Raw genomic sequence first — 22,650 nt, forward strand, 5'->3', positions numbered from 1 at the left:
GGCTGTACTGGATAGGATGTATGGAAAGCTCTGGGTTTAGTAAGTCCTCAGTCAGTGCTTATCAGTGACTTTTCCCCTCCTTTTCTCTGCTTCGCACAAGTGGGGGCACTCAGGGCTTAGGAATGCACACGAGTACACTTACACGCACACACCTTCCCCCAAATGCGCATGAGTACACACACTTACATGCACACACCTTCCCCCAAATGCGCACGAGTACACACACACACACGCACACACACCTTCCCCCAAAGAACAGGAGGTGTGGAAGACAGCATACACGCAAAACACCCCGTGCCCGTGGTTAGCCTGTCTCTCTAGTTCAAAAGACAAAGTCCACTCCGCAGTCCTCAGGGAAGAGTTCCTTTTTTGAATCTTATTTTTAATCACAACCCGGGAGCCCCGACTCCTATCAGGTGGACACGCTGCGATTCTACGAGAGGGAGCGATGGGCACAGAACTCCCGTGGAAAGCCGCTGCCATCGCATTCGCCCACGGCCCGGTGTGGCACCCGTGCTAATCGAGGACGCATCTGGGGTGGGGGGGTGGCTGCGGCAAATTCTTGGAGACTACTAGAGAGGGAGAGCCACAAGGGAGAGGAGCCCCCCACCAACCCCCTGCCACCCAGCACCGCGGGCACCAAGGCAGGGTGGGTGGGAAGCCGTAAGGAACAAAGGTGGAGTCCAGGGCTGAAGTCGGGGTTGGGGGAAAAGGGCCCCAGGCTGCGGCGCGGGGTGGGACCAGGGTCGCCCGCAGGCCGCACGGAGACCAGCTAGGCCGCGCGGAGGTCCGGGCGAGGAGCGGCGACCAGGGTCGTCGGAGGCCGGGCGTGAGGCGAAGCCAGGGCCGGGCCGCGCCCGGCCGGGCCAGGGTGGGGGGTCGGGCGGCCGAGGGAAAGGCGGTCAGTCAGCCAACCCCGCCCACCCCGCTCTCGCTCGGCTGCGGCGGCGTGAGGGGAAAGGCCGGCGGGCGGGGGCCGGCGCGGCGCGGCAGCACGGCGCGGCGCGGCGAGGGGGAGGAGCCACCGACCACGCCCCCTCCGGAGCGAGGGAAGGAGAAAGGCTCTCGGGGAAGGAGCAGGGCGCCGAGCGGGGCAGGAGGGGGCGCCGGCCGGGCCTGCGCCCGAGCGAGCGGCGAGCCGAGGAGGGGGGGCGGGCGGCGGAAGGGGCCCGGAAGGAGGCGAACGGGGCCGCGACGCTGGGAGCCGGACGCCGCCGCCGCCGCGGTTTCTCAACCAGCGCCCGAACCCGAGTCCCAAGCGGCTGCGGAGGCCGGAGCGCGGCGGCCGGGCGGCCGGGCGGACGAGCGGGGCCGGGAGCCCAGGCCCGGCCGGCGGTCCCGCGCCGGGCGCGGTGGGTTTCTCCTGCCTGAGCTTGGGAAGGGGCGAGAAGGGAGGAAGGAGAGGCCGAGGCGTCCGGATTTTCTGGGAGCCGATGCGGAGGAAAAACCCACCCGAACTCCAGTCCACAATAATTGTCCACAAGGAATAAGGGAGCAGTTTTTGTTTTGTGTTTTGTTTTTTTTTCATTTTTGACCGGGAGCAAAAGAGAGAGAGGAGAGAGAGAGAGAGAAAGGGGGAGCGAGGGGAAGCGAAATCTCCGTTTCATGGAGGCTGAGGCGAGAGAACATTTCGGAGCCTGGATGTGGAGCTGCAGAGCAGCAGAAGTAACTCAGGAAATCGCCTTCCCGAAAAAGGCCGCACGTAGGCTGGGTCTGAGGGTCAGGCTGAGGTAGGTGCAGGGACCTGCAAGTTTAAAGGGGAGAGAGAGAGAGAAAGAGAGAGGGAGGGATATTTCCAGAGGTCCCCTCCGCTCTGTGGGGGCAGTGCTACCATTTTAAAATGGTTAAAAGCCTTTCAGGTGTTCTGTGATTTTTGTTGTTGTTGTTTGTGGGTGATTGGCTCATTCCAGAATTTGAGGCTCTTTAACGTAAAAACTTCCCTTTTAAAATTTTTATTTTTCAAAGAAAATCCACCGATTTTTATTCCCAGGGTTGGGAATGGTTGCACTGGACTAGTAAGGAGTGTTGCAGTGTACATACTATTGTATGGTTTTAATTTATTTTTTTTAATTGTATAAATCACCTGGAAGATTTTTTTTCCCCCAAGTGTCATTTCGGATTTATTCGTCTTATTTTTTTTTCTTCCCTTCCCTCAAATAATTCTGCTGTTGTCATTTTAAACATTGGAGATCAGAGAAAAATTTTCCCCCCACCTTTTGGAGCTTGAGGCTTCCTTGCCAACAGAAGGACAGCTGGGAAAACTGGATTAAAAGGATGGTTTTTATCTGTGTTTTGCAGTTAAGACTGATATTTTGAAGGCACATTCTTTATGTGGTTCATTTTTTTTTTCAGCCCACAGTGCTAAACTTGAAGAGATTTGTGGTTGGGATTTTGGTTTTTAAGAAGGTCATAGTTTTTCCTCTTTTCTTTTCGTGTTTTTTTAAGGGGGGGAGGGGAAAGGGGCCAAGAAAGGAGAACATGTTAGCTGGTAGAAGTAGAATGGAGTTGCAGTCACCCGGGTCCTGAGAACTGGAAGGAAAAAGGATCCAGTCTTCAAGTTGGGTGTCCCTCCTCTCACCTTTCTTAAAAATTGCGACAAGATTTAGTCCTGATCAAGACCTTGAGGCTTCAAGATTCTGGAACCCTGGAGACACCGCGAAACCATGAGTGTAAGGTTACCTCAGAGTATAGACAGGTAGGTTTGCCAATAATTTGGGTTTTCTGCACTTATTAAAGGAAAAGCTGGGAGGTGATGGAGGTGATGGTTTGCATCTTGATAAAGGGTGGGGGAAAAAAGAATTTGTGTGTTGTGGAAATTGGTGGGGTAGAGCATTGATCTCTGGGGACTGCTCTTGGCATGTATGTTTATGTTACCTCTGTGTGTGTCCCTGTTGAAAACATTCTTTCTGATTGGGAGTTTTTAAGCAACTAGCTGAAAAGCCAAGAGAAGGGAAGGGAGAGGGTAGTGAGTCCAGTGGCTTTTGATTTTTGTCTAGGCTAGAGTCTGCATTTGGGTTCCCAACTTGCCAACCTATGGATGGGTAGCCAAGGAGCCTGGTCATGTGAACTCCAGTGGTTGGCTAGGGATAGGCTTTAGGTGCTGGAGTTGTTGGGGGAAGGAGGGCCCTGGAAGGGGCGGAGGCCTCCTCCATGCTGGTTGTTGTGGAATGGTAGGGAATGGTAATAGGGTGGATTCCATTTCTAGAATGGGGAAAGATGTTCTTGGCCCAAGTGATGGGACTATGCAGATCTGAATTCTTACCAATGGTTGATAGAACCCCCAAATGCTTAGGTCCCATTGGAATATCCTCCCCTCTAAGCTTAGAGTTGAAACAGAGACCTGTCAACTGGCTAATGCTCTTGGTTTCATCTTCCAAGTGATTCTTAAGAAGTTTGACTTTGCAAAATACACTTTCTCTCTTCCTGGAGCCAGGAGTTGTTGTAGGTTCTTAGGTTTGATGAGCAGAGACCCTGGGGATGAGTCATCTGAGCATATATATTTCCTCCCAAGAATCTGCCTAGCCTTCTCTGTCACTGTTAACATTATAGTGTTAACATTATATATTCTTTCCTTGGAAGTATAAGTACAACTTTGTAAGGTTTCTCCCTTTTCCCTTCATCTCAGCCCTTCCCTCTCAAAGGCTCTTGAGGGAGGTGTGTTCTTTGGGTGTCCCATACTCACTGAGCTGGTGAAAGGTTGGAGGGTAGAATAAGCAAATGAAAGGACTGAGCCTGTGCAAAAAAATGATAAGGAAGACTGTTTTATTTGTGTGTGTGTGTGTGTGTGTGTGTGTGCGCGCATGCGTGCACACGCATGCCAGTTCTGGGGCTTGAACTCAGGGCCTGGGCACTGTCCCTGAGCTTCTTTTGCTTAAGGCTAGCACTCTACCACTTGAGCCACAGCTCTACTTCTGGCTTTTTTTGGTAGTTTATTGGAGATAAGAGTTTGACGGACTGCCAGTCTGGCTTCAAACCATAATCCTCATATCTCAGCCTCCTGAATAGCCAGGTTTACAAGCATGAACTCCTGTACCAAGCAGGAAGACTATCTTCCAAGAAGCAGTTGCTCGTACTGTCTTGGTTAACCTGTGGTAATTCATACTAATAATTTTGTTTTTACAGTGGAATCAGGCCCAAAATGCATATCATCTATCTCCTAAAAGCTAATCTGTATTGCCACACGGTCCCATTTATCCTATTTTTTCAGCAGTCCTTAGATGAAGAACTTTATTTGACAGTAGAGGAAAGGCAACTACCCACAAAGGATATATGGGTAGTCCCAATTCCCTTTTTCCTATTGGCCTCTCTGTCATTTGACCCTGGAGGGTGGTAACTGAGGTATGTCCGAACAAAGAGATAAAATGCTGTATACAGCTGTCCCAGCTGTCCTTTCCACCTCTTGCAGGTTAGGAATTAGTGCTCCTGCCTTTTTAAGGTTTGGTTGGTAAACTGTTTCTGGGAATTGAGGTGCGTGAGAAGAAGAAAACCGAGGTGTTGAGGAATGCAAGAAGGAAGAAGTAGTAAAGCTTATTGGGTTTAGGTGTATTGAGTGCTGTTCCTCTGAGTTTGGATATCCTCACAGAGATTGTCAGTATCTGTATAGTATGTTAAGGTTTTCCTAAGTGCTTTCATACACTATATCTTTTTTCCAGCCCTGGAGCTTGAACTCAGAGCCTGGGCACTCCCCCTGAGCTTCTTTTGCTCAAGGCTAGCACTCTACCACTTGAGCCACAGCACCACTTCTGGCTTTTTCTGTTTATGTGGTACTGAGGAATTGAACCCAGGGCTTCATGCATGCTAGGCAAGCACTCTACCACTAAGCTACATTCCCAGCCTTCAGTATGTCTTTTTTGAGCCTCACCATGTTTCTGTGAGGTAGACAAATCAAGTTGTCACTTCCATTTTGTGGAAGAGATAACTGAGGCTCAAAGTAGATTCCTGGCTTGCCAGTGCCATCATACCTAGTGTCAGAATTGGGACACAAACCCAGGTCTTCTGATTTGGAATGCCTGGCTGGCCCTTGTTATTGTTCCAACCTGTTTGACTAAGTTTATAGACTCATCCGGTAGAATGTGTTAGGCACCATTTTGCTCTTTGGCAGTAGAGTAGGCCTCTTCAGAGGCCAAGCATTCCCTCCCACTCCGTACCTTTAATTCTTGAAGTTAAAGAACCATGTTTTCCTAATGGGATATTGCAGATTTGAAGGTGGGAACATCTTTGTCCTTCTCTGACTGACTCCCTAGTAAGAGAGTCATTTATGGAACTCAAGTCCCCTTCTACCTATCTCCAACTAGCTGCACTGTATAGCTCATTCTGTTGAACCTTTTGACATTCCAGATCCAGCACCTTACGAATTTTAAATAATTCACTGCCTTATACCATAATGGAGGGACCAATGGAAGGAAATGCTGCAGACATGAAGTTAGAGACTCTTTTCTCTTTCAGCTTCTTAGTTTTCTGTGTAGAGAGGCTTGTATAGATGCTGTAACCAGAAAGTAAAAGTACACAGTCCTTATTCACAAAAAAACATGCAGTCTAGGCTGGGAATATGGCCTAGAGGCAAGAGTGCTTGCCTCACATACATGAAGCCCTGGATTCAATTCCCCAGCACCACATATATAGAAAACAGCCAGAAGTGGCGCTGTGGCTCAAGTGGTAGAGTGCTAGCCTTGAATGAAAAAAGAAGCCAGGACAGTGCTCAGGCTCTGAGTCCAAAGCCCAGGACTGGCAAAAAAAATTAAAAAATAAAAATAAATAATTAAAAAAAAGCAGCAGTCTTAAGTGGGTAACTGGGAAGGAAGCACAACAAACTACCTAACCATACATGGTGATACAGCCCTATAATCTGCTCAGGAGGCTAAGGCAGGGGGATCAAGAGTTTGAAGCCAGTCTGAGCTACATAGGGAATTCAAGGTCACTTTGGGCTACATAAAAAGATTCTTTCTCAAAAAGCAAAACAAAACAACTTCCAAAGACAAGTCTGCCAGTTTGGTGAAAGTAAAGACTGCATTTGGTTTACCTGTTTGATGTTCTTTTTTTTTTTTTTTTTTTTTTTTTTGCCAGTCCTGGGGCTTGGACTCAGGGCCTGAGTACTATCCCTGGGTTCTTTTTTTTTTTTTTTTTTGGCCAGTCCTGGGCCTTGGACTCAGGGCCTGAGCACTGTCCCTGGCTTCTTCCCGCTCAAGGCTAGCACTCTGCCACTTGAGCCACAGCGCAGCTTCTGGCCGTTTTCTGTATATGTGGTGCTGGGGAATCGAACCTAGGGCCTCGTGTATCTGAGGCAGGCACTCTTGCCACTAGGCTATATCCCCAGCCCCCCTGGGTTCTTTTTGCTCATGTCTAACACTCTACCACTTGAGCCATAGCGTCACTCTGGCCTTTTCTGTTTATGTGGTGCTGAGGAATTGAACCCAGGGTTTCATGCATGCAAGGCAAGTACTCTACTGCTAAGCCATATTCCCAGCCCCCTCTGATGTCCTGTGTACCCAGCTAGGTGTTTTTTGTGTGGTAGGTGCTGCAGAAATGTTTGACAAATGTTTGAATGAGTGAACATATCAGGAACTGTAAATTCTTCCATTTTAGGTGGTTTCAGCATTCATATGTTCATTTCTTTTATATATATATTTTATTATCAAACTGAATTACAGAGAGGTTACAGTTTCATACATTAGGCATTGGATACATTTCTTGTACTGTTTGTTACCTCGTCCCTCATTGCCCCCTCCCCCTGTTCATTTCTATATAATCAAAATTAGACCAATTAGAAAAGGTTCCCTAGGTGATGTGTATTTTCTAGAAGATAAAGGATGTAGTAGAAGACCATATGTTTGGAAACATTGTGGTTTAAAGATGACTGTGGAAATATCAATTTGGCAATCTTATATTTAATTTTCTCAATTGGCTAGTGATTCCTTTTTTTTTTTTTTTGCCAGTCTGGGGCTTGAACTCAGGGCCTGACCACTGTCCCTGAGCTTCTTTTGCTCAAGGCTAACACTCCACCACATGAGCCACAGTGCCACTTCTTGCTTTTTCTGTTTATGTGGTACTGAAGAATCAAGCCCAGGGCTTCATGGATTCTAGGCAAGCACTCTAGCACTAAGCCACATTCCCAGTTAGCTAGTGATATGTCCGTAGAATGCAGGAAGTAATTGCCAAGTGATCTTTGTCTTTTAGTGTTTTTCACTTGTTACTAAGAGATAAGATAGTATTGCTGTTCATGCTCCTTTCAGTTTTTGTCCGTGGACAGTTTATTGCCTCTTTATATTCTTTTCAAGACTTCATAAAAATGTTTGATACTATGAGCAGAGATTATGATATTTAATTATTTTACATTAATGATAATATTTTGCTAAGCCAGAAAACTGGCAAGTATTTCTGAGATGGCCCTGAGTTAGATAATTTGCATCCATGATAACAGCTTTTCTTTGCACAAAGTTAGCTCAAATGAGGACCAAATCAGAGAAGTATTGCATTTAAGCCTAGCATTCTTGGTTTGAACCCTGGTTTTCCCCTTCACTATGTGACCTTGGGCCAGTCACATGCCTCTTCTGGCTTCCTCATATGTAAAACAGTTGTATTTCATTATGTAAAGTACTTTCCAGTTCATACTTGTATGCTGTGTGCTATTTGAAGATTGTTTATTGCATATTCCTAACAGGAGTGTTGAGAGGAAGAAATCAGATGCAATAATATACTTCAAATTGTTTTCTAAACTATAAAACTCTCTATAAGGACTGGGAATATGGCTTAGTGGCAGAGTGCTTGCCTAGCATGCATGAAGTCCTGGGTTTGATACCTCAGTACCACATAAACAGAAAAAGCTGGAAGTGGTGCTGTGGCTCAAGTGGTAGAACACTAGCCCTGAGCAAAAGAAGCTCAGGGACAGTGCCCAGGCCCTGAGTTCAAGTTCCAGGATTGGCAAAAATAAATAAATAAAACCTCTATATAAGTTTGAGATGGTAAGCTCATGGATTTGGCCTTATGTACTACTTACTAAGCTAAGTAGACCAAAACAAAATACTGATTTTTTTTTAAGCCGGTCCTCAGGCTTGAACTCAAGACCTAGCCACCTCCCCTTTTTTACACTAAGACTAGGGCTCTATTAAGCCACAGTTCCACTTCCAGCTTTTTGTGATTTATTAGAGGAAAGAGTCATGGACTTTCCTGATGGGGCTGGCTTCAAAACGCAATCCTTAAATCTCATCCTTCTGAATACCTAAGATTATAGGCAAGAGCCACTGGTGCCTGGCCTGATTTTTTGTTTTCTTTTATTTGTTTTGTTTTGTTGCCAGTCCTGGGGCGTGGACTCAGGGCCTGAACACTGTCCCTGGCTTCTTTTGGCTCAAGGCTAGCACTCTACCACTTGACCCACAGCGCCACTTCTGGCTTTTATCTATATATGTGATGCTGAGGAATCGAACCCCAGGCTTCATGTATACGAGGCAAGCACTCTACCACTAGGCCATATTCCCAGACCCTGATTTTTTTTTTTTTTTTGGCCAGTCCTGGGGCTTGGACTCAGGGCCTGAGCACTGTCCCTGGCTTCTTCTTGCTCAAGGCTAGCACTCTGCCACTTGAGCCACAGCACCACTTCTGGCCATTTTCTGCATATGTGGTGCTGGGGAATTGAACCCAGGGCCTCATGTATACGAGGCAAGCACTCTTGCCACTAGGCCATATCCCCAGCCCCTGATTTTTTTTTTTTAATTAAGCAAAGTGAAGAAGCTTTCTTTATTCAGAAGAACACAAGATTACTAAAGAAGAATATGTATATATGTATATATATACATTTTTTTTTTTTTTTTGCCAGTCCTGGGGTTGAACTAAGGGCCTGAGCACTGTCCCTGGCTTCTTTTTGCTCAAGGCTAGCACTCTACCTCTTGAACCACAGCGCCACTTCCGGCTTTTTCTGTTTATGTGGTACTGAGGAATCGAACCCAGGCCTTCATGCATGGTAGGCAAGCACTCTACCACAAAGCCACATTCCCAGTCCTAGGAGGAATATTTTTATAGTGGCCATGGTTTGGTGATGTTACTAGAACACTGAATAGAGGAAAGTTGTTGAGTCTTTTCCAAGGAATTTTGATGAATGGGAAAGAGTTCATCTTCTATGACTCACTTTGAATGTTCAGTAATGGAGATAGAAAGGAATTATTTTGTTTATGTCCTTTCCCTCCTTTCCTGTCTGCTTTCATTCCTTCTTTTTGCTTCTTTTCAAGGGCTAGAGATAGAACCCAGGGTCTCTTGAATACTAAGCAAGTACTTTATGACTGAGCTACATCCTAACCCCAGAAAGGATTTGTTTTGTTTATCTCTAGCCATTCCTTGTTGTAGAAGCATAGGACTTTCCTAATTAAGAATAAATCCAGAACTAGTCAGATGCAGGTGACTTGCATCTGTTATCTTAGCTACTTAGGAGGCTGAGACCTGGAAGATTGAGGTTCAAAGCCAGTCCAGGCAGACCCTGCCCCTGAGACTCCATCTCTAATTGACCAGCAAAAAGCTGGGCTGAGCTCAAGTTGTAGCATCAGCCAAGCAAGCAAGTCAGTTGAGCAAATGGCCCCTGAGTTTAATCAGTCCAAATCCCTGTAAAGTATCTCTTTCTTCTTGAGTTTCTGGTCTTTATAGAGCTCTGGGACCAAGAAATCCCCAGGCATTTATCTGAGCTGCTTCGGTCAGAAGGTTGGCCTTCTAGAACCATGATAGAGATCTAGAGCTACAAATAGTAAGTACTCTGAAGTTCTGAGTCTTTTCCAAAATATGGCATTTGTTCACATCTAGGGATGTAAGATTAGAGATGACACTGGATTTACAGATGAAACATTTGGCGATTAATCATCATTATGAGCAGAAGCAGGCAAAGCTTAATTTTAGATACTCAGAAACATTACTGGTAGAGCACCCTTTAGTTAATACATTTGTGAAAGCTTTTTTTATAAAGTACTGCCAGGCAGAGCCCCTGTCCTTCTGTTTAGGAGCACACACAAAATATAAAAATGCATATGAGTTCATCAAAAATAAAAGAACCAAGCCAGGTACTGGTGGCTCACATCTGTATAATCCTAGCTACTCAAGAGGCTGAGATCTGAAGATCATAGTTCCAAGCCAGTCTGGGTAGGAAAGTCTGTGATTAACCACCAAAAAGCCAGAAGTAGAGCCCTGAACAAAAAAGCTCAGGGACAGCACCCAGGCTCTGAGTTCAAGTCCCAAGAGTAACACACACACACACACGCGCACTAATAGCTTGATCATGGTTCAGGGCCAATTCAGGTAGAAAAGTTCATGTAAGCCCATCTTAAGGAAATGCTAAGCAAAGTGTTGTTCACATGTACCTACCTATATAGGAAGCCTAACAGGTGGGTGGTTCATAATAAGCAAAAAATTAGTGCTGGAAGTTGGGCTTAGTGGTTAAGAGCACCTGCCTAGCCAAATATGAGGACCCTGAGTTCTAATGTCAGTACTACTGAAAAAAAATACAATAAAAATATTTTGTGAAGGGTACAAAGGAAATCAGTATAAAGATAAGGAGAGGGGCTGGGAATGTGGCTTAGCAGTAGAGTGCTTGCCTAGCATGCATGAAGCCCTGGGTTCAATTCCTCAGCACCACATAAACAGAAAAGGCCAGAAGTGGTGCTGTGGAAGTAGAGTGCTAGCCTTGAGCAAAAAGAAGCCAGGGACAGTGCTCAGTCCCTGAGTTCAAGCCCTAGGACTGGGAAAAAAAAAAAAAAAAAGTAAGGAGATTCTAGAAGCTTGTAATCTCTCCAGAATAGAGTTTGGTAACTGGAGTTTGGATAGTGTTCTTTTAAAGATCCAGGATTCTGATATAGGTGAAAGGGTTTTGTTGACTGTGAAATTCTGTGAAGTATAGGATGAATAATTTTAATCTATATGTACTGAATCTGCTTTCATATTTTCATAGCGACATTGCTGCTAAAAATCTGTTTATTGGTTTATTGTTTTAAAACTTACTTGAAAGATGTATCATGCAGCTTGGAAACTTTTCTTTGTGGACTCTATGCTCTTCCTTCTTTTCCTCATTACCATATTGGGGAAAGGCTCAGGCATAGACCTGCAAGTGGCATCTGAGGTCATTCCCTCACTCCTGGACAAATAGGACAAAGAAGCTGCTGATCTGGTCTCAAAAAAAAAAATAAATAAAATATGGCCAGGTTTGATCTGTGAAAGGTGATTATGAGTTTGAGGGAAGAAACCGGCATCCTAATTAGTAGATCTGGGTGCTGGGGCCAGCTTTGCTTTTAAGTAGGTCACGGACCTCAGTTTTCCTTTTTTATGTGTTCTGGTACTGGGGCTTGGACTCCAGGCCTTGCACTCTTCAGTAGCATTTATGCTTAAAGCTAGCACTTTTCCACTTGTGCCTCTTTTAAGCCCTCCATCCCAGCTTTTGGATGGTTAATTGGAGATAAAAAGTCTCTCAGATTTGTCTGCCTGGTCTGGCTTTGAACTGGGATCTTCAGATCTCAGCCTCTTGAGTAACTAGGATTATGGGCATGAGCCTAACCATTACCTAATTAGACTTCACTTTTCTTAGCTGGAAAAATGAGTGAGTTAGGATAGCCAGCCTCAAAGATTTGCTTCCCTTTTGCAATAATTTTTGAGTTTCTGAAAACAGAATGTTTTGTGTCATTTCTTTCAGTGAGCCAAGACTTCCTTTTAGGAATCATTTCTGGCCTTCTGGAAAACCAAGGAAAATGAAAGGAAATAGCTGTTTGATGAAAATGGAAAAGGAAAATGGCAGAACAGGGATGTGGAAATGTTAGACAGAAACTACGAGTCTGTGGCTCCTAATAGTATTGCAGTAGGATTTGGAAGTTATTATTATTTTTTTTTGGCCAGTCCTGGGGCTTGGACTCAGGGCCTGAGCATTGTCCCTGGCTTCTTTTTGCTCAAGGCTAGCACTCTGCCACTTGAGCCACAGCGTCACTTCTGGCCATTTTCTGTATATGTGGTGCTGGGGAATCGAATCCAGGGCTTCATGTATAGGAGGCAAGCACTCTAGCCACTAGGCCATATCCCCAGCCCCCTGGAAGTTATTTTTATGGTCTGAAAGAACACTCAGATTTGTGGTGCTAAGACATTCAGATAGATTTGAGGGGAAAATCATAGGAATTCAGTAGAACCTTAAGAAATCACCTTGCTCTTTCTTCTTGACTCCAGAGAGGTAATAAAGACAGGTTGGGAGCTTGTTCTGTTTTCAGTGATCTCTGTGGAAGGTGATTCCATAAATTCAGCAGTTGTAAAGCATTTTACTGCCTTAATTCTGGCTTTAGTGTGAGCCCTAGGGTCACTAACATCCCTCCATCTTTACTGAATTCATTAAGATTTTCTTCCTCCTAAGTATCATCCAACTAATACAAGGTTGTATGGAAAAAGGTCTTTTTTTTTTTTTTGGCCAGTCCTGGGGCTTGGACTCAGGGTCCGAGCACTGTCCCTGGCTTCTTTTTGCTCCTAGCACTCTGCCACTTGAGCCATAGTGCTACTTCTGTCCGTTTTCTATATATGTGGTGCTAGGGAATCGAACCGAGGGCTTCATGTATATGAGGCAAGCACTTTTACCACTAGGCCATATTCCCAGCCCGGCAAAAGGTCTTTGAAAAGTTGCGGTGGAGTTATTTCAGTCTTTATTCCTCGCTTCTTTCTCTTTAGTATTTGTGTGGAATATAAAGTGCTATGATGAGATGTATACTCACTTGTCATGACCTGGCCTCAAATCACAAAGCCTTCCAAGTGGTAACCTAAAATCTACAGCAGTTAGAAGTCAGTTGGTTGGACTGCAAATATTTATCAAATGGCTTCATGCTCAGCTCAGTTCCTAGAGTTCTGTTAGATAACATACAAGAATGTGGAGCTTCACATTCTTGTTGGGAATGTTGTTAATGAAACAACACGAACATTGTGCATAACTCAATCTTTTTGTGCTCAGTCTTTTTGTATACCAAAAAGGTCCTGTGCCTATACTCCTAGCATTTAAGATGTTGAGACAAGAAGAAGATAGGATCATGAGTTTGAGCCCAGCCTGAGCTATATAGTGAAACCCTAATTAAAAAAAAAAAAGTGGGCTGGGAATGTGGCTTAGTGGTAGAGTGCTTGCGTACCATGCATGAAGGCCTGGGTTCAATTCCTCTTTACCACATAGACGGAAAAGGCCAGAAGTGGCGCTGTGGCTCAAGAGGTAGAGTGCTATCCTTGAACTAAAAGAAGCCAGGGACAGTGCTCAGGCCCTGAGTTCAAGCCCTAGGACTGGCCAAAAAAAAAAAAAAAAAAATATATATATATATATATATATATATATTTCCAGAAAACTGGATAGCTGATGCTAGCGAGAATAGCTAAGTTAAGATTATTTAGGTGGAAGGGAAAGGAGGCGTTCTGGACAAGGAAAACAACATGGGGAAACTTTTGTACAACCAAACATGGTGTGGCTTGGAAATGGTAAGATTGTCGGTGTTTGTAGAGTCCAGAGAGGTGGTTGACAGGGTGCATAGCGTGGGGGGAGAAAGGTATTCACACTTTATGTGGTAGGGAAAGGGGAACCAGGGAAAGTGTATGTATTTGTATGGTGATAGAAAATTCAGATATTAGTTTATAGAGAAAACTTAGATATTACTGTGTAAATTGCAAGAGAGCTTGAGGTGAGGAAGGCCAGCTACTAGTTTTTTGTGGCTTTTTTTTCTTAGCAATCTTGGCAAAAGATGATCAGTTTCTGGATCACAGTGGTAATAGTAGGAACAGAGGACTCAAGGTTCAGAAGACATTTTGGAGCTGGGTGCTGGTAGCTCACCCCTGTAACCCTAGCTATTCAGGAGGCTGAGATCCTGAGGATGGTAGTTTGAAGCCAGCCCATTCAGTAAAGTCCATTAGACTGTTATCTCTAGTTAACCGCCAGAAAACTGGAAGTTGCACTGTTCCTCAAAGTGATAGAGTGCTAGCCTTAAGCAAAACAGCTCAGGGACAATGACCAAGCCCTGAGTTCAAGTCTCATGACCAGTTGGAAGAATTAGTGATGTGTTTTAGAGCTGAATCAAATGTGATACCTATCTTGAGACTAGCTAGCTGACTAGAAAGACTAGAAAGGCAGTGTTATTGATAGAATAAGTCCTCCATCAAAAGTCACTTGGTCTACTGGTACCCAGCAATTCACTGAATACAGCATATTGCTAAGACTCAGGATAGGCCATTTCTTTTTCTTTTCTTTTTTTGGTTGGTTTTGTGGCTTGAACTCAGTGCCTGGGTGCTATCCCTGAGCCCTTTTACTCAAGATGGGCACTCTACTATTTTGAGCCACAGTTCCACTTCTGGTGATTATTGGGAGATAAGAGTCTCACAGATTTTCCTGTCCTGGCTGGCTTTGAACCATGAGCCTCCTTAAGTAGCTAGGATTACAAGTGTGAGCTATCAGTGCCCAGCAGGTTAGGCCATTTCTATGGAATAGTTGGAGTTTTTCTGTGTAGCCTTTTAAAGACAGAGCAGGGGTGGCACAAGACACATACTACATGGATCACACAGTTCATTCTAGGAGATTTTTTAGGAAGTTTGAGGAGATTAGTATGTATTTAATGGATGCATACCCCATTCCCAATTTTCATGTCACTCCAGGGATGTAGAAACCATCCTAGTAGTATAATACAGAGATTGTTGTGTGAGCCCCTACTCAGCCACTAACAAGCTATGTGATCAGGATGATCTGTGTAAAAGCATTTTGCAAATTCTATAGTGCCAAACATATGGTGAGTGTTGTTAAGGCATTTGGTTTGGCAGGAACCCCAGATTGGTCTGAAATTTCCTCAGCTTCCACTGGAAGAACCACAGGCCCATGCTGATTCTCAAATGAAGACTGACAGGCCATGGCTGTAGAAGCATAATGAACAAACACAGGACAGTAGTTAAAAATCTAGTGCCTGAGGTCTTAACCCAGTGCAGATTCTGTTTTGCTTGAACCTCATGTCTTTCCTTCCTAGCTCCAGCTCCCCTAGTCTGTGATTCTTGAGTTCTTTCTTTAGTCCAGCCTACATCTCAATAATAATTTTATGTCTTTTTAACTGATCCCTACCACCCTGCTTTACGTAGATTAACTTTTTGTGTGTGTGCATGTGTGTGTGCCGGTTTTGGGACTTGAACACAGACCCTATATGCTTTCCCTGAGCTCTTGAGCCCCCTTCCTTCCTTCCTTCCTTCCTTCCTTCCTTCCTTCCTTCCTTCCTTCCTTCCTTCCTTCCTTCCTTCCCTCCCTCCCTCCCTCCCTCCCTCCCTCCCTCCCTCCCTGCCTCCCTTTTGTTATTATAAAGGTGATGTACCGAGGTGAGCTTTTTCATTCAAGGCTGGTGCTCTACCAGCTTGAGCCACAGCTCCACTTTTGCTTTTTTAGCAGTTAATTGGAGAAGGAGTTTCATGGACTTGACTGACTGATCTGGCTTTGAACCACGATCTTCAGTTCTCAGCCACCTGAGCAGCTAGGCATGCGCCACTTGAGTCTGGCTCAATTAATCTGTTTTCTGGGTCCTCATTCTTTCCATCCCTTTGTATCAATATTCTTTGTTTCCCTCACCCCAACCCCATTAGTCTTACATCCTTCAAGAAAAACTTTTTGATTGAGACCATCAACCCATCACATTTGTATTACTCAGCCTGCTTTGAATATTCATGCAGCAGTTCAGCTCTACTATCTTTGATTTGTATAAAAGAATTTGTGTAACATTTCTAGCAAAATATCTAGCATATAGTAGACTATTATATTTTTTCACTATGTGTGATTTATTTTTATTGGAAATACAAAGCACTATTAAAGAAAAGATTTAAATAAATTAAAAATTATTCCATATCCCTTACATTAATACAACAAATGTATTTCGCAAATTTGCCTTCCACATGTATAGCTGCTGCAGTCATAGTGGACACATGAGTTCATGTTTTGCTTCTTTAGCATATAGACACACCCATGTTTCTACATAGTCTTCAAAATTATTATTATTGTGCCAGTCATGGGGTCTTGGACTCAAGACTTCACGTTTTTACTTGATTTTTTGCTCAAAGCTGGTGTTTTACTACTTAAGCCATATCTCTATTCCAGCTTTTTGGTGGCTAATTGTCGAAATGAATTTCAGGGACTTTGCTGTTCAGACTGGCTTCGAATCATGATCCTCAAATCTCAGCCTCTTGAGTAGTTAGGATTACAGGCGTGAGCCAGTAGTGCCCAGCTTGCAAGTTATTATTTTCATGACAATATGCATCATTATTTTCATCAGCCCACTTTCTTTGATATGTATATTTTCTTCTCCATTCTTTTGCTATTACAAATGATTCAGACATAAACATTCTCATGCATTGACTTTTTCTTCTTTTACTTTAAAATATATATGTAGAATTTATGGGCCAAAGGGTACAATTGTTTTATGGCCTTGCTATATAGTACCATGTTGCATCCACAAAAAGTTGTATTTATTTTAAAATGCCCTCTGAAATATGTGTATTAAGTAGTGTCTAAAAAGTTTTAAACATCAGAAGTAGTTTTAAACTTCAGTATTTAAAGTGAAAAATACGAGTGTGGAACAGCTGGTCTCATGGAGAGAATGAAAAGTTCAGATGAGCCAACTGAAGCAACGCTTCCCAACTTCCCTCATGTCACAGCACACGTGAACAGTGACCCTGAAGGCACACAGAGAAAGATAGGTAAAGGTGTTCCCAACTCAGAGGCCCATCCAGCTTCTGGCTACCAGGATCCAGAACCATCTGAGGGCCACAGTGCCTGGGTCAGGGCCCTGTGCACAGTCAGGAAACACTAATCACTGGTAGCTTCAGTAACCAAGTGACAAAATCTAGCTATTGACAGAGCTGGGAAATGAACATAATTTCTTCTCATCAATGTGTTCTCATCATGATTGCTCTACATGCCTGTTGGCTCTAAATTTCAACTTTACATGCAGATGTATAACTATACTTGTTTTTTTGTTTGTTTGTTTTGCAAGTCCTGGGGCTTGGGCTCAGGATCTGAGCACTGTCGCTGCTAGCTTCTTTTTGCTCTACCTCTAGATCCACAGCACCACTTCCGGCTTTTTCTGTTTATGTGGTACTGAGGAATCAAACCCAGGGCTATGTGCATGCTAGGCAAGCTATAGTAGACTATAACTACATGGCAGTACTGTTCCATTCCTTGCATGTTTTATGTCTCTGTCTCTGTCTCTGTCTCTGTCTCTCTCTCTCTCTCTCTCTCTCTGTCTGTCTCTTTTGGTCTTATCCTGTTACTCAGCATTCGAGAGTGCATCTTCATTTTTTTGAATTGTCTTCTGGTGCTCGGTTTAGTCCTATTTATGAAAGGTATTTTCTTTTTGTGTATGGGGGGTTCTGGGGCTTGAACTTGGGGCCTCAGATTCTCACTTGGGCTTTTTTTGCCCAAGGATGGTGCTCTCTCAGTTAAGCCACAGCTACACTTTTGCCTTTTTGGTGGTTAATAGAAATAACAGTCGCAAGGACTTTACTACTTGGGCTGACTTCAAATTGTGATGCTCCAATCTCTGCTCAGATCTCAGGCTCCTGAGTAGCGGGGATTACAAGTGTGAGCCACCAGTGCCTGGCTTGAAATGTATTTTCTTTATACACGAGATAGTTCTGGGCTTGACTGTGGCACACACTCTCTCTCTCTCTCTCTCTCTCTCTCTCTCTCTCTCTCTCTCTCTCTCTCTCTCTCTCTCTCTCTCTCTCTCTCTCTCTCTCTCTCGGCAGGACCTCAGCACTCTACCACTTGAGTTATGCTCCCAACCCTTGTAGTTGACATGTAACCCTTGTAGCCTAACATGGCTGATTCCCTACGTGCCTAGCCAAGGGGGACATTCACTAAAGCAGATCTAAACTCTGCTGCCAGGAACTGAGACCATAAAATGCCTGTTCTCATTGGGTGCTAGTCTTGGGTGTTTGGAATATCTTCCAGGGACAAAGAAGCCCTATTGGGGTTGCTTTCAGCTCTTTAGAGTTCTAGGGATTTCCCATTGGCAGATTGGTTTCCGGCTGCCTTTTCCAGGAGAGGTCTGAGGGCACAGAGCCCACCCTGCTATTGTCCTGGCTGCCCTGAGCTGGTTCCCATTAATTTCCCAGAGCAAGGCTCTTAGAAACTTCTCTCCAAGAGACTCCCACTGAAGAGAAAGGCCACTGTTGTTCTAGGGAGGTGGCTGGAGAGAGTGTAGTGAATAGCTGTGTGAATGGGACCTTGTGTGAGACTAGAACTGTAGACCCTCATCTTTGAGCCCTGAGGACAGAGGGAAACACCACTGGGGTTTCAGTGTCTTTTCAGAATTCGGAGCATTCATGCCGTTCTTTCAAATAAGAAGGTTGATGTAATAGGTCTTCACATTCTGTGGTGCTAGATGCTCAGGATCCAGAATGAATATATTGTATACCATCCTTTCAAGTTGGTGATGATTTGTTGTAGGGAGACAGAAGTAAGCTGGAATTGCATAACAACCAAAGTTACTTCTGTAACATCACTCTGAGCACATGTGAGGAACATGGCAAGAGGTTTCCCTGGAGGAAGAAAACTTTGAGGATTCAAAATGAACCAGGCAGGAGAAAAGGAAAATCCAGTCCAGGTAGATATAAAAGCATGTGGAAAAAGAAGCCTGAAGGCAAGAAAAAGGATAGTGTTGTGGGAAGTGAAAGTAGCAACCATCTTACTGTGAGATCATAGAACAATTAATTAAATGAAATTGGAGGGCCTGAAGGTAATTCTCTGTTAGGGGTTTTGAACTTGATCCTAAGGACAATGGAAAATGACTGTGAGATTTTAAATAGGGGGTTACAGATTGGCTAGGCTTCTACAAAAACAAGAACACCTTGACTATAGTGTAAACATTGGATTAAAAGAAAAAAGGAATAAAGTACTGGGGATATGGCCTAGTGGCTAGAGTGCTTGCCTCCTATACATGAAGCCCTGGGTTCAATTCCCCAGCACCACATATATAGAAAACGGCCAGAAGTGGCACTGTGGCTCAAGTGGCAGAGTGCTAGTCTTGAGCAAAAAGAAGCCAGGGACAGTGCTCAGGCCCTGAGTCCAAGCCCCAGGACTGCCCCCCCCCCAAAAAAAAGGAATAAAGTCAAAGAAAGTCAGGGTAGATGAGGTGACTCACCCTACCTTGGATTTACAGAGAAGGATGTTGGGAATATTGTGGTTCAAGGCCAGCCCAGGCAAAAAATTGCCAAACTCAGTCAATAAGACTGGCACAGTGGGGTACATCTGTTGTTTTAGGTAGGCAGGAGGCCATAGGTAAGAGGATTGTTACTTGAGGTCTTCTCCTGGCAAAAACTAGGGACCCTACATAAAAAATAAGGCAAAAAAGAGCTAAACACTAATGGCTTATGCCCATAATACTAGTTACTCAGGAGGATCTCAGTTGAAAGCCAGCCCAGGCAAGAAAGTCCAAGAGACTCATTTCTCCAGATAACCACCAAAAAGGTGGGAAGTGGAGCTGTGGCTAAAGTGGTAGGTAGCCTTGAGCATAGAAGCTCAGGCACAGTGCCCAGACCCTGAGTTTAACTCCCAAGGCTGACACAGTGGTAGTAGTAGTAGTAGTAATGATAATAATGCAGAAAGGGCTAGAGGCATGGCTCATATGGTAGAGTACCTGCTTAGCAAGCACAAAGCCCTGAGTTTAAACCCACAAAAAACGTATGGAGAGAGTGAAAATGGATTGAGACACCATTGTAACATGATATAGCTTCTACAGAAAGAAATGTCCTTGAAGATGGACAGAAATGAGTGATTAGACATTTAATAGTTGTTTTATGGGGAGGGAAGGAAAGAGGGAATATGAAACAAGGATGTGGCTGCTAGGTAGTACTATTTATTGAAAAAGGATTGGTGAGGAGAACATGATTCATAAAGAAAGGAGACTTCTCAGTGTCCCTTTTGGACGTTTTGAAGTGTTTGTGGAGACCTAAGCAACTAGATAGAGGCCTGGAAGTCAGAAGAATGATCTGGGATAGAGAATTATTGTATTAGAGTTTGTCAGCACCTGGATAGGCAACGGGGCTTGGTTCAAGTTGTAGAACAATTGCCCAGTATTTATTAAGTATATATTAGATATTAAGCAGTATTGTAAGCACAAAAAATACACTGGGACTTGTTCATTTTGTTGGATCAAGACAAGAACAATGTAATTATAAAGCATCATTAGTAGTTGTTATGATCTAGAACGTAAAATCTGTATTCATAGCTGTCATGGAAAAGGCAGGAGACTTGATTAAGTAAAATAGTAGAGATTAGAGGCAAAGTCAGTTTTTTTTCTTTGATTTAGGGCTTGAACTCAGGGCCTGGGTGCTGGCCCTGAGCTCTTTGGCTCAAAGCTAACATTCTATCATGTTGGACCACAGCGCCACTTCCAGTTTTTGAGTGGTTAATTGAAGGTAAGAGTCTCATGGGGGACTTTTTTCTGCCCAGGCTGCCTTTGAACCATGATCCTCAGTTCTTAGCCTTCTGAGTAGCTAGAGTTACAGGCATGAGCCACCAGTGCCCGGCTGCAAAGTCAGTTTTTAAGTAAGGGAGGTTATTGATGGGGAGAGGATGGAGGCTTTAGGAGAGAGACATGAGGACAGCGATGACCTGGCTTCTCTGTATCCCTGTAGTACGGTTTATAATTGGTAAAGCATTTTTGCCATTATCTAACAGACATAGTCTGGGCAAAGATTTTTCAGTCCCATGGTATAGATGGAGAAACAAGCTCAGGGATGTTGTTGTGACTTGCCTAAGGTCTATAATGAAGTGACAGAATTGGGGATCTTAATTTTTTTTTTATTTAACCAGTCCTGGGCCTTGAACTCAGGGCCTGAGCACTGTCCCTGGCTTCTTTTTGCTCAAGGCTAGCACTCTGCCACTTGAGCCACAGTGCCACTTCTGGCCATTTTCTATATATGTGGTGCTTGGGAATCAAACCCAGGGCTCCATGTATATGAGGCAAGCACTCTTGCCACTAGGCCATATTCCCAGACTGATCTTAAATTTTTTTATGCCAACAAGCTGTAGCCTAATGCTATTTCTATTTTGTCCAAGGTTTAATGGCAAAAAAAAAAAATAGGTAAGTCTTATGAGGGAGCCACATATCTGAGTTGCCAGACAACAATTATAAAGGAAAACTCTAGGATAAAACAGGTAAACCAGGAATCATGTTTGGCTTTTTTTCTCTCTTTCCAATAAAATCTTCCATGTTCATGGCCACCTTAAGACATGAGGTTTGCGTTTGTCATTCAAGAAGGTACCTCTATTTTTGCCTCCTAGCTGGTTAATGATGGGGGAAGAGTGGCATTCTGAGGCCTGGTAAGCTTCAGTGAGGGAAGAAAAAATAAAATCTCAGCAATATAACTCATCCCTCCATCCCAGCAGTGTGGCATCTTTAGGCTGCTCAGGGGCCTTACCTTTATGTACACTGTAGTACCTGGTATTGTTCAGTGAGCCAGCGACACCCAGCCTTGATTTGCTGCTCTTAAATAACCCATAACATAGGGCTTTGAGAGACCTATGAGCTTGGTTACTTTGGAAAAGCCCATTCCCAATAAAGAAATTTGTGTTTCAGAAGAAGAGTACTGAAATAGTGTTTAATAGGGAGCACAGGATGGGCCAAAGGATAGAAAAGTGACTGAAGAAAAGAATCACCAAAGTGTTGACTTACTAAAGTCTTTTTTTTTTTCTGTAAAGAAGAGTACAGCTGAGGCTCTGTTGATGACCTCCCACTGCCTCCACATTAATACTTAAGTAATCTGGGCTCTTCATGGGAATCTGATTCATTTCATTTCTTGTCTTAGTGATCAGACCCTTGATGGTTTTATTAGGGTACTGTTGCAAGAACCAAGGTGTAAATCAGGCAAAGGGTACAACCCACTTAGTATAATAACCATTGCAGTACTGAGCATTATACATTTATACTTCATATTGTTGTATAGTATTCTGATCATACACTGTGAGGAAGAGCCTGGGAATAATGAGGAAGGCATCTCTCTCCAGGTACTTAGCTTTAATTTTCTCCGTCTTGTACTGTGTTTCCTGCCGTACATTGTTTTTTTTTGTTTGTTTGTTTGTTGTTGTTTTTTTCTTGCGGTACATTGTTTTGACAGCTCTTTCCAGCCTTTGGAATTATCCCCCCTTCTGATACAATATAGCTCCTCCATCTTTCCTACCAAGAATAAGGTGCCTTTTCTCCCCAGAAATAATTAACTGGGGAATCTGCTCACTTATGTAGCAGCCCAGTCTGTCATCATCCATCTCCTGGAGAGCCTTTTATATGAAAACTACAAGATTAGCAAATGAACTGGCTAGGGCAGAAATATTACCATTGTTAGGAACTCTTGTGTTTAGGAAGATATGGGGGGAGGGCTGATGAGTGAAGGGTGTGAGATGGCAGCATGAGTCCTAATGGAATCTGGGGTCCTTTTTTAGCTCTCTGCTAGACTTACACACTCTCTTGTCAACACAGATCATCATCTTAAGCATTTGCATCTGCCTCATATTATGTGGCCCTGGCTTTAGTACATGCTTTGTAGAGGATATTGGCTATCTCCCTGGCTTTAAGGTATCTAACGCCAATTAAGAAGAAGACCTCGGAACCTATTAGCAACATAATGCTTTACTGAAAGGGCTCTCAGCCCACATCTGTAGTG

General features: G+C 43.9%; 1 protein-coding gene across 9 annotated transcripts in view; it reads left to right on the forward strand.

Moving 5' to 3' along the window:
- The first annotated feature begins 1,161 nt into the window (after positions 1-1,161).
- The window catches only part of Arhgef11 (Rho guanine nucleotide exchange factor 11), a 101,031-nt gene continuing 79,542 nt past the window's right edge, over positions 1,162-22,650 (forward strand). For all 9 annotated transcript variants that reach the window (XM_048357953.1, XM_048357954.1, XM_048357956.1 and 6 more), the window contains exon 1: positions 1,162-2,695. In XM_048357953.1, coding sequence (XP_048213910.1) covers positions 2,664-2,695 — 32 coding nt within the window. In that variant the 5' untranslated portion in view covers positions 1,162-2,663. The remainder of the gene's footprint in view (positions 2,696-22,650) is intronic.

The sequence above is a fragment of the Perognathus longimembris genome, chromosome 11 (assembly GCF_023159225.1).
Source record: "Perognathus longimembris pacificus isolate PPM17 chromosome 11, ASM2315922v1, whole genome shotgun sequence".
Classification (NCBI taxonomy): Eukaryota; Metazoa; Chordata; class Mammalia; order Rodentia; family Heteromyidae; genus Perognathus; species Perognathus longimembris.